General features: G+C 37.3%; 1 protein-coding gene across 1 annotated transcript in view; it reads left to right on the top strand.

Moving 5' to 3' along the window:
• Positions 1-19797, top strand: part of LOC113504592 — a 67674-nt gene that overhangs the window by 42823 nt on the left and 5054 nt on the right. The window contains exons 5-8 of the mRNA XM_026886969.1: positions 5885-6006; positions 6248-6469; positions 6767-6925; positions 18771-18908. Of these exons, the coding sequence (XP_026742770.1) occupies positions 5885-6006; positions 6248-6469; positions 6767-6925; positions 18771-18908 (641 nt within the window). The remainder of the gene's footprint in view (positions 1-5884; positions 6007-6247; positions 6470-6766; positions 6926-18770; positions 18909-19797) is intronic.

Raw genomic sequence — 19797 nt, 5'->3', positions numbered from 1 at the left:
CGTACAGATGCGTTCACATGCGATCACTAACTGTCAGTGTTTCATGTTTAATTGTCATAAACGTAGAGCCCGAGTAAAAAGGCATCGCATAAACATGGAAACACATAAACCGAAGCGGGTCAGGTCGCGAACACTGGGAGGTCTACTCACTAGTTTTTATGTGACATCACGTAAATAATAAGCCGGATCGGGTCCCAAGTCGCATATTTTGTCCTTTGACCACAATACATATGGATAGACCCAAGAAATATATGATTTGTGTTTTGTTTCTCTTTTTTGTATCTATCCCACTATGTCACACTGCTGACCAAAAGCCTCCACCAAATCCTGTCACGATTCTCTATCCTGGGCTATGTTTAATCAACCCGCATCACTTTTTTCCTTCAACAAAATCTTAGAAAGAAAGACGAAAACAAAGAATATTATTGCTGCCCGTCTCGAGCAGTCGTACCTATAATTAATAAGTTATAAGCTAATCTTACATGTATAATCATTCAATGGCTCATGCTTTACATATCCCGATGAAGCACTTTATCAGTGTTGTTCGTGCATTAGCGGTGCGACAATTTGTCGCCGCAGGCCCGGGTGTCGCAGGAGACGCGCGACAAGTCGCACGACACCAGGATTTATAGCGATGCCGCGATAACGCCGCTGTTACCACTCGCCTGCTAACGAACATTAGAGCGCGCTAATTAAGATTAACTGATTAACACGCACTTAACTATTGTTGATTTACTCCTCGCTGCCTCTAAGAATAAAGAATCGGGTTTTAATTAGTTTTGTGAGGTGCGAGGCGATTTATTTTTTGTTCATTTCGTGAGAGGTATCATGTTCTTTGCTCTCATTTTACACACAACAATATTATACGTAACACCATATAGCATTAATTTCAACCTAGTATAGAAACGCGGCCAATAAACCACAACACAGCCTTTTGCTACAGTTCAATTTATTCTTCATACATTATCTACAACCTTTCTGAGATCTCATCCCCGTGGGAAATAAACCGGCGGCTTTCTTGCGATAAAATATAACCTCAAGGTTCTATCTCCACTCTCGATTCTATCACCAAGGTTTAACGATGTAGACGTGGAAATCGCACAGAAAATTTATTTTTATCCACACCTGTACCTTGTTGAAGGAGGTTCTATTTAGAGCTACAATCTGAAGGTAGTTTTGTGGGACTCCTCAATTCATCCGTGATTGCAAGTTTGTTCTGAACATCATAAATAAGTGAAGTCTGACCATTTATAATGGGAGGATGCACCGAGGGGGACAAACTAACCTATCACGATGGAGGAACCGGTACGGAGCGCGCACGGGGCCACTTCATAAGAATCTTGAATACACTGAAACGAAACGAATGTTTTAAATAATTGAAACTTTAAAAGTAGTAGTCACAGAAAACGTATTGATCTGCGGTTAAAAAATGGGTATCAAATCTGCATTTTCTTAGAATATAATTAAAATTTAGGTATATGAACAAGAAAAGCATATCGAATCACATATACGTTAATAAAGTTTATAGTTTACGTATGGCCTTTAAAAGCCACTGTACCTTCGAATAGATAACACCATATGATAAAATAGTGTTACACAGTACTAAACACGATAACATAGAAATGCTCCAAGAAATACACCGCGGACTCCAGCGAGAGGAGTCAGCGACACAATATCACGGCGATCTCACAACACATAAAATGTTCTATGCTAAAGTACCTCGCATGCATATGCAATCACATGCTACAACGTATAGAATTACCCACTAATTTATTGTCAGCAATCGTTTCTGCATTTTATCGCCACATCTCGCTGACACTTCGACATTTGCTCTTTTTTCCTTTTCCATCTTACGATGCAAAGTGGGGAGTAAAAGAGACAGGGTTGTTTTGGTCTTGGTAGGAGTGCGGCTCGGTGTTCGATATTGAAGTGTGGTACAGTAAATTGTCCGCAGTAATCCAAGTGATGATCACGTTAAGAATGTTGGACCATTCAGATCTCAATGTGCTGTGGCTTAACTTGTACCTGTTCTGTGTAAGGTGGTTGCAGTACTAGTTACGATTCACGGACTTAATAAATAGTTTGTAATCTTATAGCTATTTGTTGACATATGTTAATATAGGTAATTTACTTAGAAAAAAATATTGGGAAATACTGAAAAGGATACCACAGATTGAAACATAAAATAAAAATTATTAAAAAATGTACGATGTCAAAATAATTTGACTGTCGCGTCATAGCCCGACTTATGGCGGTTTCCATCCCCGCATAAGACAAGCGTTTGTGTGATCTACGCATTCTTGGGAGTCTAGGGGTCTTTGTGCATTACCACAACGAATAAATATCTTAGAGCGGAAGTAATTTTTAAAACGAAAATGAAATAAAATAATGAAGGAAAAAATTTACGTAGGTACTTGTTTGTATATGTACTCCCCGCACTATACCATCGCCATATGAAGGGTTTCATTACTGCAGTAAATGTACAGTGACACATAAAGGGCAACAATTATACAATTTGTCACGGTCCGAGAGAGGCGCGCGTTTTATTTTAAAGCGACTCTACTTGCTCGTAATCTTGAAAATAAAAGATATTGTGGTTGCATGTTGTATTATAGCTTTCTGTTTTTATATATTTATACCCAAACGAAACTTAAAAAGTAAAAAATATGTAACTTTTCAGTATTTCTTTCCTTTAGATGTTCCAATGAAATCTGTGTAACTTATTATGAAGTTAAGTGAAATAATTGCTATCTTTAAGCAGCTTAAACATTTGTGTGCATCAATGCTCTTGTTGGATCAGTTCGGATCCAATTATACAATTAGTAATGCGCCACGCGACAGCGCAGGCGCAGCCGCCGGCTTTTTGTACTGAATCGATTAAACGCGATTCATTATATTCCAGTATCGATTTCGCGCCCGGTATTTATTGAATTAGTCTTGTTTTTATTTATATTTAATGTTAATCTTTTTGTTTGTTGGAATTACAATTATTTGTGATGTATAGTGGATAATATTTTATGCAGCAGTTTTTATAAACACCACAACATAATCAGCTTTTGGAAAGTTTAATGATTTGTGTTTATGTTTGAATGCAGTTTACCGTTATTTACGTTTAACATTTTGACATTCAAGCACTGGTCAAAATCGGAAAATCTTTTTTTATAATTTGTTTGTAATACAAGTAATTCAACTACCATTTAAGGGAGTAAAGCGATAACCATTATTCAGTGTAAACATTGTAACGCGCACACTTTGTACCCATCGCTGTCGACATAAATATAATTTATTGTATATTACCTTAAGTTACGCCGAGATGCAACACAGTTACTTCACTTGTAACTATAAGCATTCATACAACTTGCGAAGTTCATAACTTGTTTTATTCTGTTGATATATGATTGTGCTTAGGACATACAAGTTATAATGCACTTATTTTTTTTCATAGCGAATAAGTCCAATTTGACTTAAAACCTCCTTTAAGATAAAGAACTCTATTGTGAATTGTTCACTCAACAAGAGCCGAGTTTTAAACAAGAACTCGTTCACTGCAAAGCAGACTTTCTCAGACACATTAAGGATGATTTCAAAACTAATTTAAATAAACACACAATATATTCAATCATGGTCTGCTCGTATCTGCGGAGTTATCGTACGCTACATATCATAAGGAGGTAATTTGTGAGAAAAAAGGGCGGCGATACAATTGCGGTACTTCACACAATGGCTGGGAACGCGCTGATAGCCGGCTATAAATACAAACGTACCTACTTCACTATAAATACAGAGGTTCTGCTTACTGCAGAGCTGTTACGGCTCTCTCTTTCTCTTTGATTGGACCGCAAACTAATTGATTAATATCACTAATTAAAAAGATATGAAACTCGAATCTGTCTAAATACCGAAAGGGCATTATAAAAGTATGAAATAAAATATTCCAAGACTATCCACAAAAAAATAATAATCGAAATCAAATCTTTAAGATTACTACGATTTTGGGTAAAATTAACAAGTTAATATCACTTACTTATAGACAAATCAAGTCTAGATCTAATGCACAACCTTGTACCATACAGTGTGCAGCGCTAGACGCGAATCTCACGCATGACCCGGCACACTCCCACAAGTCATTCTGCTTTTATTGTCGTAATTATTTTTATATATCTGATTTATACTAACGGCTAATACGCGTAAAATGCAATTCATACACAGGGAAAAACAGTAATTTTCCGACTCAATAACTCGAATAAACCACATTCTAAAAGCGCCCTTTATCAGATTAATTAATTGTGGTCTAGAATTTTAGTACTTAAAGAGAATTAACGTTAATGTGCTATCGTTATACAAACTCAATTAAAATCTCTTCGAATGTTCCATAATTCACATCCTTTCATACTTCAAACAATGTCTCCATTGTAAGGTGAACATGCCTTTACCTAACACTCAGATGTGAGCACGATGCTAATGTGTTCATAATCATAGATAAATAGATAACAAGATGGGGTCGTGAAGGAAACAATTATTACGATAACAGTGACATTGTTTAGCTCGATGCAAGTATAACGGTGTAAAAGTATACTGCACAAACGGTTTCCTTATAAAGTAATTAAATATTTTTCTCGATTTTATCAAGCCTCTCTTAAATGTGACTTGAGAAATAGTTACAGTATTAACGGCGTCATTCAAAATAGGATAACTATGAAATGTGACTCCAAAACCCATTTATATTAAAACGTCACACTAGCATTACACCGGTCGCTCTTGGCGCGTATGCGGTGTGGAACGAAGCGTGCGCCGGCGCAGGAAGTCGCACGAACAAACGACATCAACGCGCAGCACCTTTGTAGCTAACGAACATTCAAGTTTTATATTAAAAGCCAGTAGTTGGACTCCACTGTACAAATATAAAGTAATTCAAATATAAAGAATGTTACGATCTCTTAATATCCTGGTCTGTCCGCTCAACATTAAAGCGATGGTTATCTGGTATGGTAACGTAATATGGTGAACGTTATAAAATTATAACCGTATGAGTTCGTTAAGATTGTTCGTTTTATGTTCCCTATTATTTAATTAAACTTCCTATGTAACGGCTTCACTTGAAGTAGTAAACTAAATAAATAAAGGTACGCAATTGTCGCATTCATTGCAGTTAAAATATTATTCAGAACTTTTAGTGCAATAATCAGTTTTGAAATTTATGAAAATAAGCGTCAAGTACTAGATTTTTTCATCTTAATCAGAGAGTAAAACAAGTTCGAATTTGACCCAATTAGATCAACTTTATCAGCACATTTATACAATAACTAAGTACGTAAATTTAACTCGCCAAGAAACCCAAGTTAACTATCTAAGATACAGAAATCAACGACTACCAAGTCGAACATAAGTTAGACATTCAACTGAACCATAACTAACGGAGCCCATTTAATTAAGTTTGTAAACCGAATGACATTGAGTATGAACATAGTCAGTCAAGTGCGCGGAGTGAGTGAACGAATGACCGGCTGTGTATATCTGTACGACATTTGTTTAGCCGCGCGACGGAAACGGCGAGTTATGGGGAATGGCTCTGCTGTCTTTGATAAAAGCTATTTTACAGTAGTTAAATAAATATAAGGTTTGAATATCGGTGACTACTTTTAGTTCGTCGTTTTTAAGAAATGGTTTAATTTTAAGCAATCACTATATTATTATGCAACCGCGATAATTTTGCACTTATTTATTCTTAATTATTAAATTAGAACACAATCAGTGGACACTCATTAATCACATTTTTTTACTCATTACAAGTTTTAAGTAATCTCGAGTCTCGAGAAAATAATAATGAATTATCTCATCTAAAGGATATTAATATGATTGACTTATTAAATGTATGTTTGTACAGATGGCGAGCATCGAGGTGTCGCTGGCAGGGTCGCGGCGTCGCAGCGCGGGCGCACGTGACGTCACACGCGAGCTTGATGCGCTGCGCACTGCGCTCACCGACAAAGACACCCTCATACAGAGGTAACACACAATACATCATTACTTCGTTAAAAAGTTTGAAAGACCTTAACGAATATCATTTACCAAAATGCCATTTGCCCAAATCATTATACATATTTCACCCCATAATTTGTATGATATACTTTTATCAAACAGTTTTTTAGTTATTTTAACAAGTTACTTTTATGTCATAAAATTGCTTTAAGCATTTTGAACACTTACAAATATAGAACTCTTCATCTCATTAATTTTTCTTGAACAGTCTTAAGAAGCAGCTGAGCGCGTCCCTGAGCGCGGCGCGGCTGGCGGCGCAGGCGTCGCCCACCGCGTCGCGCGCCAGCTCGCACGAGGAGCAGGCCGCGCTGTCGGCGGACGAGCGCCGCGCGCTGGACGAGCGCGCCGCCGCCGTGCGCGCTGACCTCGACACCAGGAAGGCCAACATACAGGAGCTGAGGAGGCGGCTCGAGAAGACACATGTCACTGAGTAAGTAGCTGATTGAATTAGTAAATTTTTGATAAAGGAAGGATACAAGATCTCCCAAATTAAAATGAATGTGAACATGAAAGAGCAGCAAAAGCTCTGATAACGTAATTTTAAATATCAAACGACTTCTATGCTTTTGCTTTGCTGGAATTTACTTTTAATAATCCCAAAAAGTATTATATTGACAGGACTCTAGGCCTAGGGCTAGGCTCTAGGCCTTACAATAGAGGGACGGTTGGTTGGTAAGGTATTCGAATAAGATTTATGATGATAAATATAAAATGATGGTTGCTATAGGAACATCGACACGCGGATCCAGCAGGCGGAGCTGCAGTACAAGCTGGGGCGCGAGGAGCTGGAGCTGCTGACGCTGAGCGAGCAGGCGCGCGCGCTGGCGCAGCTCATCGAGCAGGCCGACGCTGCTGCCAACAGGAACCACCGCGCCACTATCTACAGGTGACTACCATACACTACCTTCACTGTAATAGAGTAGGAAATAGTGGAGGTAAGAGTTCCTAATCTATCAACAGGACTGATGAGACCAGAACGCATCCCAACCCTAGATCTCATTTGTGCATCAGCCGATCCAGTCTGAACTCACAAAATCCAACTCCAAATAACACTTTCAATGAACAAAAACATCCACAAACCCTGATGCATTATCAATTTCTAGCATGATTCATGATAAGCTTTCCCTGTTAACAATGGCTGGCTTGTAGTAGTTTCACGTTATCAGCAGGTTTTTACCGGTCCATTGAGAGCAGACAGGTCGCGGCCATCGCTCATCGGAACAGGGACGTGTAAATTGTGCCACACGCGACCATGCGACGCGTGCGCTGCCAGTATCTGTAGTAGTAACACAACCAGATTGATTTTCGACAGGCACTGATCAAATTTTGGCAATGAATGAGCTTTACGAAAAAGTTAGAACTCATATCATAACAAAACTACAGAAGATTGATAATATCATTCATCAGTAATTCAATGTATGTACCTACTCCAAGGAGAAAAACCTTTTACAATATTTTGAATGGAAAATACACTCTACTATCTTTCACATTGCCATTTAAATTATGTAAATGTCGTGAAAATAAATTCCGTAAACGAGTAAAGCAATTGTAAGTAATAAATGCTCCCGCACAGATATCATCTATTTAAATTAACAAACAACGCGCCCGCGCACATTATCGTTTCCTGTGTTTCCACACTAAACGGAAAACTAAAGATCAGATCTCCAGATCATGTGTTACGTTCATTACGCCATTCATTGTTCCCCGGGGCGTGTCTTGGCAACACACTTTCTATGAAGCCGCGCAATGTACTGCAATCTGTGGGAAAAATCACCGAATTGAGGATCAGTCAATAGGGAAAGTTCTGGACGCTCCGATTTAGATATTCGCATGTTGTAATTAGAGAGCCGTAACTTCGGAAGGCGGATCGTGCGAACGTGATAATTCTAGAGATGGCAGAAATCACTATGCCCCGCAAAGAGGACAATAGATAATTTGGTAAACATCTAAGTTATCACTCTCGGAGGAGACATTAGCAAAAAATATTTTCTAAATAATCATAAACACCCATGTAGATATTTGTATCTTTCTTTTTTACTTAAAGTATTCCCCAACAACACTTAGTCCCGTAGATTTGAAATTAACAATACGATGATTGTGTAACCTCACAACAGATCACCTACACGTCGCCTTCCAGTCTCCCACCAGAATAAACCTCATTTCTTTACCGCCAACCAGGTAGGTACCGGGTAGGTGTGGTACTACCAGCACTGCACTAGTACCAGCACACCGGGACTCCCACGAGCGCTCGAGCGAGCACAAACAATGCTCTATTAGGGCACAATCATACGTCAAATATTATTGGTATTGGTTTCCCACGGTGTATGGACTTGCGGTCGTAGTGTTAAGTAAGCGTCACGGTTCCTAGAACAAAAAGTGGTTGAAGCCTAGTCAGTTTCCTAGTAGTTTAACATAACGGTTCTAACCTAACATTATTATTATTATTTCATACTCCCGCTGTAAGGAATTTTAGTCCTTGTGTCGCGGGATGCTTCACAAACATTCAGGTCACATGCACAGAGACACCTAGGCTCAGGACAAGCATTCATGAATCACACAAATGCTTGTCCTACGCGGGGATCGAACCCACGACACGTCGCGATCAGTAGGTTTGGCATAGTCACCTCAACCACTCGGCTATACGTGCATTATAATTGCAATGGCTTGTTCTATAACGATCTATGTTTCGCAAATAAATAATTTTACCTTATGATCTACAACACCCTGGTTGTGATCCTGGCTGTTGTTTACTTTCCCACGGCAGCTGACCGCGGGCTGCGCTGTGGTCGCTGCGGTTAGCTCCAGGAACAGCATCCTGGTCTCTGAGACACTGACCTACATAAGGCTTCACATTGATGTCCATGCTGAGAATTTCAAGTAAAGAAGCTGTACAAAAAATCTTATTTCTTATATTTAAAAGTTATTTAATCCCGTTTTTATTACATACAAAAGCTCTACGTGTAACTTTGAGTAGTCACGTGCCTAATAAGGCAATATTCATTCATGAGATGAGCAAATAAATAAATGGACTCACATTTATTACATGTTTTGTTTATTTATAAGTTACCGATACTTCACCGCAGTCTCGGGCAATCAATAAACAATAAAGTAGCGCAAGTCATTATTGTCCACCATTTAATATTCCAACCACGTGAGTCGTGAGGATAGACCAGATCCAATACAGTCTGACCACTTCTTGTAGCTAATCTATTCAGTACAGCCTGAGACTGTGTGTATAACGGGGATATCTGGTAATAAATGAGAGAAAGCATTAAATTAGACGTCCTTATCAAGGTATTTAACACAAATAAAAATTCTACAAATGATTTCAGACCTAATGCTTTTTTATATAAATACTATTTTACATTGTACATTCTCAAGTATGTATAAGTTATATCAGTTTTCCCCCATGATCAAAACAATTATCTCCTCAAACGCCTTTTTGCTTTAAAACACGTAGGTTGTAGCTGTAAATATGCAAATGTGTCTCCCAAAGAGGAATGATATGCGACATATCGGGCCTGAACCAAAAGTCAGCTTCCGCACGAAACGACATTCTGTTTACCAAATAACTTATTAAGTAACTGTTAAACGATCATTCCATTTAACAGTTACTCCTTAATTTCAAATAAGCAATTTAGTAACGGTTCTCCTTTTAAGGGGTTCCGTGTCCTAAGGGAAGAAATGGAACCCTATTACTGAGGCATGACCGCTGCCTGCGTCCATCCGTTAGTAGGCTGTTTCTCATGAAAAGCGAAACAGCTACAATTTGCGCAGATGATGTATTTATGCTGCCGCTATAACAACATATGTTAAAGATCGAGGTTAAGCAACTGTAGGCAGTCGTCCCCCTCAAATTTATTTGTCACCCAGCCGATTTATTTTCTTCCTCTTATTTTTACGGAACGCGTATCGCGAGTATCGCGAGTCGACTCGCATCTGAGCGAGTTTTCTTTCATCCTGTAAAACGCAGCTCCAATCTTGGTTTTTGATATAAGCAAGTAACTTGTCACTTGGACAGCTAAAAAAGTTACGTTACAAACCTAAATAATCTAAATACTGCATGTCTTAGCTAAAGCAACGCGCCGTGTACCTATTGTTTGTAAGCAGGGGGCTTAGACAAAGTAACAATTTAAAAACGATAACGAAGTTCGACAAGACTCAACTGTATGGGATTGACATAAGCCGCGTTAAATCACGTGGTCAATCGTCATCGTTATCGCAAGTTGCTAGACAATGTAATAATTTATAACGAAATCATAACGAAACGAATCGTCATCGCGTTTGTTCCATACAAATGCGTAGACAAGCAGCACTTTCGGTGTTCGTTATTGTCGTGATCGTGATCGACAAAAAAGATAACGAAACGAACGTTCAAACGTTGTAGTTATCCATACAAGATGGCCGGATTTCATTGAACAGCTGATTTTAGATGTGAAGTGTTTACGTATAAATAAGTTTTTTCCTTGCAAACGGAGTCGAGCCGTCATTTTTATTTTTTTGAAAGAAGGTTCAATCGTTTTTTCAGATTATTATTGCGTTGGGAGGTGGATCTTGTCGGATCGTTTCGATAGTAATATATTAAATATTTATATTAATTATTTATTTCTAAAAAAAAGTAAGTAATTAAATCTCTTTTTCTAATACTTGGGTATGATTATGGTATTTATTTTTCTAAAATATTTAATACTCAATAAAATAAGATAAAATTTATTTTTTATATTATTAAATTTGCATTATTTGTACTCATGTCTATGAATAATAAAAGCCTTTTGGTAAACGTTCTCTAATTTAACTTTATTTAACCAATTTATATCGAGTTGGATATAGTTGGTAGCTACTTAAATATTTTTTCGAAAAATAAGGTCATAAAGAAGTTTCACTTTTTACCTTTGTGCACTAGTACACACACACATTACATTTTTTTAATAGAAAAGAATATTATTCTTATCCTATCACATAAATCTTATAATCAAACAAATCTAATCATAATATAAAACTGCATGGTTAACAAACTTCATTGAAACTGTTTATGTAAAATGAAACTGCGCGGACAACGGTGACAGCAAAATGTTCAATACCATAAACAATATTTCTGTTTTTAACGAATGTTCGATTCGTCACAACGATCACGACAACAGAGTTACATTGGCTAGGAAATGATTGTCGTTATCTCACAGACGATGTCGAAATTCGGTATCGTTTCGCTACAAAGCGATGTTACTTTGTCTAAGCCCCCAGGTCTTTTGTTATCATATCTAAGTAAGGTGACTTGTTATGCCAACTATGTAACTCGTGTTAGTACTACAACAAACAGCATTATTGTATTGAGTATGATGTAGACACGGGAAGACAACAGATTTACATTTATAAGTACATACTTGGAAACAAATAGTGCTGTAGACTATTATTCAGTATACACCTTAAGAGAATTAAAACTTTATGGAATTATATAAATTAAATAGGGATCTAAAATCTAGCTATCTTAGAAACGTTTTGTTGGACATTTAGACGCCATTTTCTTAAACATCTCTCGCAGACTTTCGAAACCTTCAAAAGGTCTGCGTTTAATATCATACAATTAGAGACAGTTAAAATTACGCAGATTGCCCCTCGTTTGAGCGCAAATTATGCGCCCTAATACGCTTCCTGGAAAGTGGCCGTACTGTTGCCGTAAACACAGCGCCGACGGAACTTATTTACTAAATGGTGATAGCTGGCCGCGAAGGTTTTAGACGGATGATTGACAGGAGCCTCGGGCCCTACGGCTGTAATTTGAGATAGACTTGTAGCTTCAGTAAAGGTCCTAGACATTTAAGGGCAGGTGCTGTGTCTACAAAACAAACACACATATTCTCTCTATTTGATTAATGTAACACTACCCTTCTACAAAATACGCGAGCCAATCACATAACGTTTAATAAATTCATGAATCTAAACAGTTTAAGATATTGCTGCGCCCTAACAGGTTACATGTATGTACTTTTACCTTTTATAACATCTGCATGATCTCAATAATTACTTGAAGTTTGAAGTTTACAAAACGCTTAATCGCCAGAGTAGAGTACCGTTCGCGGATATAAAAACCCCGCGCAGAGCTAATTGGTTCACACCTTTGTCAAACGTGATGACTGTGGCAGTCAGTCTTTAATCGTTTCCGCGAACTAAGCATCATACATCCGATAACTGTTCTCTAATACATGGGTTATAAGGCTAATTGTATTGAAAAAGATAATCATATATATAGGTGTTGCGGTTTTCTTACTTGTATTTTTATAATTACGTAAATTAATTCTGCGTCCTTTGTTTACGCAATCTTTACTTTAGGATCAGCACCTCTTCAGACAAGTCACTTTGGCCAATCATTAGCTTTATGAGGAAACGCCCGCGATTCTCGAATGTATAGAGTAGAAAAGTCACGTTACTACCTAATTCAACCAAAATGTCATTATCATACATTTGAATGTTTTTAGTGACGATATGATTGTATAAATAACTCTTGGCAGTGGGCAGAGCGGCAAGAACTTAGTACGACTTTCAGTTTGGATTTACGATGTTGAAAATTTCCCTGTGAAACTACAATTGTAAAAAGTAATTTTAAACGTAATGCACGTTACAAATGGTGACGCCCATTACTTTTAATTTACTAATTCAGTCATTACGTTACCTTAGATCTATATTTAGATAATACAAACCATTAAGAACACAAAGCCTCATTGAAAACATCCCATACAACAACAACACACAGTGAACACTCATAACCAACAGCAACAAAGAAAGCAACATGCTAAACACAAAGCTACCACGTGTCGGTATGTCATAATTATAATACATAATGACTTCATTTAATTCCCAGTGGTCCGCGTAAACGAAAGTAAACAGGCACAATACCTAATAACAGATGAAGATCTACTTATCTCCGACGAAATCACCAAAACTAAGGTTACTATGAAAAGCACATAATACAACAATAGACATACACACATAATCCATCATATGTCATGCGGTAACAAGCCTTATTGTAGGATCTTGTAATAATACATTACTTGTGATTTCACTTGTGGGAACTCTCACAGTAATGGACGAAATTTCGACTTATTTATGTGAATGTGAAGTCGTGAAAGTAAAAATACGTTTCAAATTCGCTAGTTGCGTGCATTTGCAGTTGACTATATCGTCCTCTAGTGAGTATCTTACAAGATGTTATCTGTTATGATAAATAAGAAAATAACACGAATCAATAAGCACGGAAGAGAATTAAGACTAGTATAAGAGTCGTTTAAAAAAAACTCCGAAATTTTGACAAAGCTGTTCATTTAGGTAACTTCGTTAACTTTGTCCTCGCCTTCTAACCCGATCAACATATTGAGCAATTATAAGCACTACCTACCTACTCAGTAAGTTCTGCTCTGATTTTCTATGAGGGAAAACGGTATGACAGGGTTTCAAGTCACGATCTGGACTTGAGCACTGAGTTACTTATATCTAGTTCGTGAGGCGTCCAATACTCACTTAATGATTCGATAGAAACTTAAAGACCTTTTAAAATTCACTCTTAATCTTGGCAAGCTGGAAGAAAAGTTAATTAGTCAGTTTAACTACTTAACATTAAATAGAAAAGCGTAGAGTTTAAATGAGAGAAGAACTTAAACCACAGCAACTTTTCTAGTTTGAATTAAGTAATTTTCTTTGAAGTATTTAAAATTTCTCACGCAATGTATTTACTCAAACTTCGCTACGCAAGTAGTAATAGAACATACAAGTACCTACAGCTGTCTGAACTACAACAATATTTAGTTAACATTGTCACCGCAAGACAAACTCACGCAAACATAATCACTCATAATGGCCGTAGTTTCCTCAATTCGACTATCATGAAACTTGTCTAATTCGATAAATAGTTATGAGGTTAGTTTTGATCTGTCGTGCGGGCGGCGCGCACGCAATACGTCGCACTAATGTGGTAATGATTGCTGTCAGGCCACGCCAGCTAATCATCTGCTTGTAACGCAGTAGCTGTGGGAAGTTTTGTGAACCCAGCCTGTGGTTAAAGGGAAATTATAAAGAAAATATTTGTATAGAAAAGTTGTCTCTTTGAACAACGAGCCTTAATGTGGTAAACTTGCTTTTTGTGTCACAGTATTTACTGATGTTATCGTTAATAATTTGGACTAGTTTCTCCCTAAATTTTGTCGTGAAATGTAACCAGTTTAACACTTTGAATATGCTAATTATATGTTTTAATAGTTTACTAGCGGCAATACGTCAAGTCTCACTAAGTTAATATATTAAGTTCCGTTTCCCAGAATTGAGCTTTATTATCACTTTAGAGTTATATAAGTGATGCTCATTTCCATATTGTATTGCTCCGAAAGCAGATTGGTGTGTCCGTGGGAAACTCTCCAACAGTTTCAGTGAAGTCATTAAGAATCTATTAGGAGCGCTCGGGCACTTCTCGCGTCATTTGCTTTTAATTGCTACATTCACGGTGAATTCGGCGATTAACGAACTCACTTAATGTAATTAATTTGATACCTTTCTTTTTAAATATTTCTGTTGGTAGGCCTGAGGCTGGTGATTTGGGGCTCAGATAATTAAACGACTATTCTTCACATCTTCGAGTATTAAAATATTTTATCTAGTTGTGACTCTTTTGATGTATAAATTCACTTAGATTGAAAAATAATCTTGGACTGAAAAAAATATTTGATTTTTATTAGTTAGTTCCTCCTATTCAGAGTACCTTCAATATCAAACTTGGCCTCAATATCTTTAGACTAGACAAGTGAAGCGCGTGTCAGACTCACATTAGCCGAGCTCAGCGTATTAACTCGGAGGAGGCGCTGCTGCCGTGGGATCGCATGCGCAGGCGCACTCCTAACTACCTGTATTTAAAGAAATGAGTACATATCATTCAAATGAGAGGCAAGGAGTTTAATTTACGATAATACATATTATTGACAGAAGTTGCATTATTGTCTTTTCAGTAAAAAAATTGCTCATAGATTTAATTTGTAAGAAACTTGTCTGATAGAGACATTCAATGGTCAATCGTAAAATATTAAGTGACCACTAATAACTCACCTTAAAAAGCAATGTGAATAAATAAAAATACTCAGGAATTTCAACAATTTTACAACTAATCGTTGCTACCACGTTTTTTACGCACACATGCGAACCTTCTTGCATCGACTACTCGCAATAAAGTATAACCTAAATACCAATAACTCCATGTAGGGATTAAAACAGGAGCTATAATAAATATCGAAGCTTCGAGCTGGGATCACGTGCCACCGGTCAATAACGGAGCATATTTTATTTATCCGCGCCTTACAAGGCGACCAATCTTACGCTCAACGTTCACAGCGGATTGATTGCAATCGCCTTTTATATTGCTGCGTATAAACAATGTATTGAAGTAATAGAAATGTGGTTAGCTACCGTATACAGCAGCTTGAAACTGAGACGTGTGGTACAAATGTTGAGTATTTTGTGGAGTCATAAGAAATTCATCTGGTTAATGTTACAAACGTGTTGAAGTGTCGCCACCTCTTCATGTAAGTTATTGCAATTGTGGAAGCGTGATACGTCGCCATGGATAACTTGTCATTGGAAGGAAGTAGGTCCTCGGATTTTCATTATCTAAAGGCTTTATCAAGAGGCTCATTAAGAAAATTTAAGAAATAAAATTGTTAAAAAAGAAAGAAAATAAAAATATACCTTTTATCAGTTTAAATCTACAGTACACTATTTATTTACTTACGTTTGATAAAGTTCGATAAACTTAGACTATTATTGTACGGTTATGCGTTTCAATTTTACATCAACAACCAAGTGGAACGACTATCGTTACAGGAACTGCTCATATCTGAGTAGTTTGCATATATTTAAATATCAAAATTACATGATTTATGAAATCTGCGCGAGACGCTATAACGGCGCAGCGGATACCAAAACACGCTGTTTGGCGCCATTCGAACTGAGCACACTATATAAGGGAACATGTTCCCACAGAAACCTCATTTACAATCTAGTATCATTTCTAAAAATATAAATGTAAATAAGTGTAACCATTGTGGTTTCTTAGGTTTACGCGAATGTTAGACATTGAAATGAAAATGGTCACGGGCAGACTCGCCCGTTACCATTTTTTTTTACTCACAGACGTTTATCTGATCCCAAGCTAAGCGGAACTTGTGTTATGGTAACCGATAAACTTACTTATATATTTCTAAATTCATACATATTATAGATAAATTACACCCAGACACCAGAACGAATGATCATGCTCATCACACAACATTTGTCCTGGGCGGGAATCGAACCCACGACCTGCGGTATAGCAAAGACCTGAAAGAAAATTACCTGCAAAGGTATCGAAACGTCGGGAACTATAATCTAAAATTAAACCGCGTTAAAATCCGTAAAAGTAGTTTCATTTCAAGTGTAACCATTGTTCTGTTATATCCAAAGAAAACCTTTGCAGAAACTATAAATAGTTTTAATCAGTATTGTGACCAGAAATTATTCAGATATCTGCTGCACCAGACTTCCTTTTAACTCCCGTCCACTACGAAGCTTCAGACTAAATGGTAGATACTTGAATAAGTGCTGTATACTTAATCCAGTAAATAAGCACTTGAGAGAAACCAGTTACGAGCGCATCGACACGATACAACCGAGGGTTCTCTATGTATTCAATAGTTAAGTGGGCTTCGTTTATGGAGTTTTAACCATGAAGGATTTAATATATTTTTATAAGGGTTATCGATAAGGATGGGTATCAGCTAGTGTAAAAAACGTTGGATTATCTTTTTGATGAAAATGATTTTGTGGTAAGACCTATTATTTGAAATGGATGAATGATGAATTTAATACGAAATGATGAGTATTTTCTACGATTTATGATATTGTGCAGAACCCTAATAAAATGAGTAATAAACGGTTTCCGTCTTTTATTTAGTATGAACGACTTAATAATCTGATGAAGCACTTTTAAATAGGCTTAGTTAAGTCATTATCCATTCTTTACGACGTGTTCTATTAATGATAATTCTATGGAGTCAGTGAGGTACGAAAATAACGCAGGTTTTGTACATCGGCGGAAACAAAGCTGCGCCGATGCGCCTGCGCACCCACGCAGAGTTTATGTGTTTTATTTATAGACGATGTATAGGGTTCTGTTTGTAACTTTAAGCAGACAAATTGTGTATTTCGACTTTCAGTTCTTGGCGTGATATATATCAAAATACACTTTAATTTGCCTGATTAATTCCTTTGTAATCTACAAATATGCCTCGGATATATCTTGTGTTTAGTAAAGTAGTTACGGGATTCTTGGCCTGTCTGAGTCTAGACACAACTATATACAACGGTATATAACTAAAACATGGACTTTGCATACAACTCAGAGATTTTACTATGAATTACAGGCGGAAAATCTTACAAGTCGGTTAAATTTTATACTTTAGTTATCAAATTTTCTAGATTCAATTATCATTTTCAGTAGGCAATTTAGGAAAACGCCAAGGTCCTAATCGCAAACCATTTTAATATGTGTTTATATTTAGTAGCGCGTATTTTCACGAACCACTTGTGTACGCGTCTGTATCTCCAGTGTACCGCGCTGCGCGTGAGCATTCGACGTTCACGTTTTTTTTTCTAACCTGTTTTGCGCGGAAACTTTATGGGTTTCATATTTCACCTCTTTTCTAAAGAATATTGAACACTGTTGTGGGAAGGCGGATTCTTTGATATAAATATTAAGTTCAGTACAATAATGTCGTTCGAGTATCTTTTCTACAAAATTACGAAATTCTTCTCCTTATTAAAACCCCTTGGTTAAATATCAAAAATATGCTGATAAATAAAGTATAATTTTCTAAAATTTATTATTTTCAGCAGTGCATGAAAATAATTACCATAACTTAGTCAACAAGTAGACTTATGGATAAATTATTTAGCCAGTAAAAAAAGAAAGTATGTAAACTCTTACACTCACACTAAACAGTGGCCTCGGACAACGGATTTCGAATTTCCCTAATCTAATACGATTTAACAATACAATAGAGATACAGTTTGCATTTCACCTCAACAATAAAGTGGCAAAAACATTCTGTTAACATGATATTCGTCGCAGTTTCTATCTCTTTATGGCGTCAGACTAGTAATTAAGAGATCAGTTTTTGTCACGTTATAATTCACATGTCAAACGATGATATTTATACCGCAATTAGAGGTTTTTGTTAAACTGCAGCCATGATCTCGAAGTCGGAAGTGATGGCGCTAATTAGCCCTAATTAATTGTCCATGACTGGAACTAAATATGAACATTTAGAGGCCTGGAACAATGGCTGATTAATTAGGAAGTCGAATAGACATTAGAATGCGGTCTATGTAGATATTTTCTTACACAGTGAATTCCACTCCAACAAAAACCTCGTAGGCGTAGGTTAAAATTAAAGGTTTATGAATCTGTAAGGTATTAAGAATTTTCTAAGGAAATTCAGGAAACTTGGCTCCATTAATAAAAAAAATCTTAGTTTTATGTAGAAAAAAATTTTGGTCTCTCATAGCTCACTTTCAGTGCCATAAGTCCCAAAAACCGTTTGACGAATTCACCGCAAACGTACAGATTCTGGTTTATTTTGATATCATTATTTTGAATGCTTGTTCTCTGTTAAGGGAATTTGAAATCGGTTTTCATATTGACGATGTTTTTTTTTTACCAGTGTGGTGCGTGACTGCGGCGGGTGCGCGACGCTGGTGACGGCGGAGGTGCGCGAGGGCTCGTGGGGCGCAGCGCCGCGCGGCGCCGGCCTGCTGGTGGAGTGGCCCGGAGACAACACCTGCCTCAAGCAGGGAGACAGGTTCGTATACATGGGATAAAGTGGAGCTGATTAGTAATGTGTCCAGCTCGGGGTTCTGAGGCAATCTGTTGCTCATGTGTTAATTTTAATGATTTTGTAGGTATTGTTTTGAATGTTATAAGGTTAGTGTCAGTTGATCTGATTTTTATGGATGGGACTAAAAGATACTTACATATAAGTAGTATGTTATGAAGTTTCTGACTCGTCTTGTGAACTCGTTAATATCGCAAAAATGCTTTTAAACTCCATGCACAACCACTAAACTCTATTCACATAATTCCGCATATCACATAAACTGCGTTTACGACGCAATGCCAACACTCAACATTTTATAGCGTGCAATAACTACGCAAATGCGCGCCAAAACGCATGCGCATCTGCGCCCGCGCAGCAGGTCAGCGGCCCGCAATCACGACCATCGAGATGCTATCTGTGCCCATAGATGGGCAGCGATGGGTCGTGGACTGTGGGCAAACACTGTCAAAGTAATTTACATTAGTGCTAGGAATTTCTTGGCGGTTTGTGACGGCCACACACCGCGCCAGGTAACTGGTTGCCTTGTTAGATATGCAATCTACAGTCACTGCCGCTTTATCGCTTTATTTTGTGTTCATATAATAGAATATTTGAATCTTCAATACCTTTACTTAGATTTAGTTGAACGCCATATAAATGTAATAAACTCAGACTCGGACTTTTATGGTAAGACTTCTTGCAACAAAATATACAGCAACACTTTGCCTACCCAATAGATTTCAACATACATGCGTTTTCCATACCTATCTATTCTACAACGTTTCAGCATTTCGTGAGGAGGATTCATAGTTAAAAGACGCAACTGTTCACTGTATTTATCGCGAATGCCCCGCGTCAGCTCATAAGGTTAAGG

The sequence above is a fragment of the Trichoplusia ni genome, chromosome 22 (genome assembly GCF_003590095.1).
Source record: "Trichoplusia ni isolate ovarian cell line Hi5 chromosome 22, tn1, whole genome shotgun sequence".
In the NCBI taxonomy this organism is placed as follows: domain Eukaryota; kingdom Metazoa; phylum Arthropoda; class Insecta; order Lepidoptera; family Noctuidae; genus Trichoplusia; species Trichoplusia ni.
The sequence above is the reverse complement of the archived record's forward strand: the minus strand, read 5'-3'. Positions and strand labels throughout refer to the sequence as shown.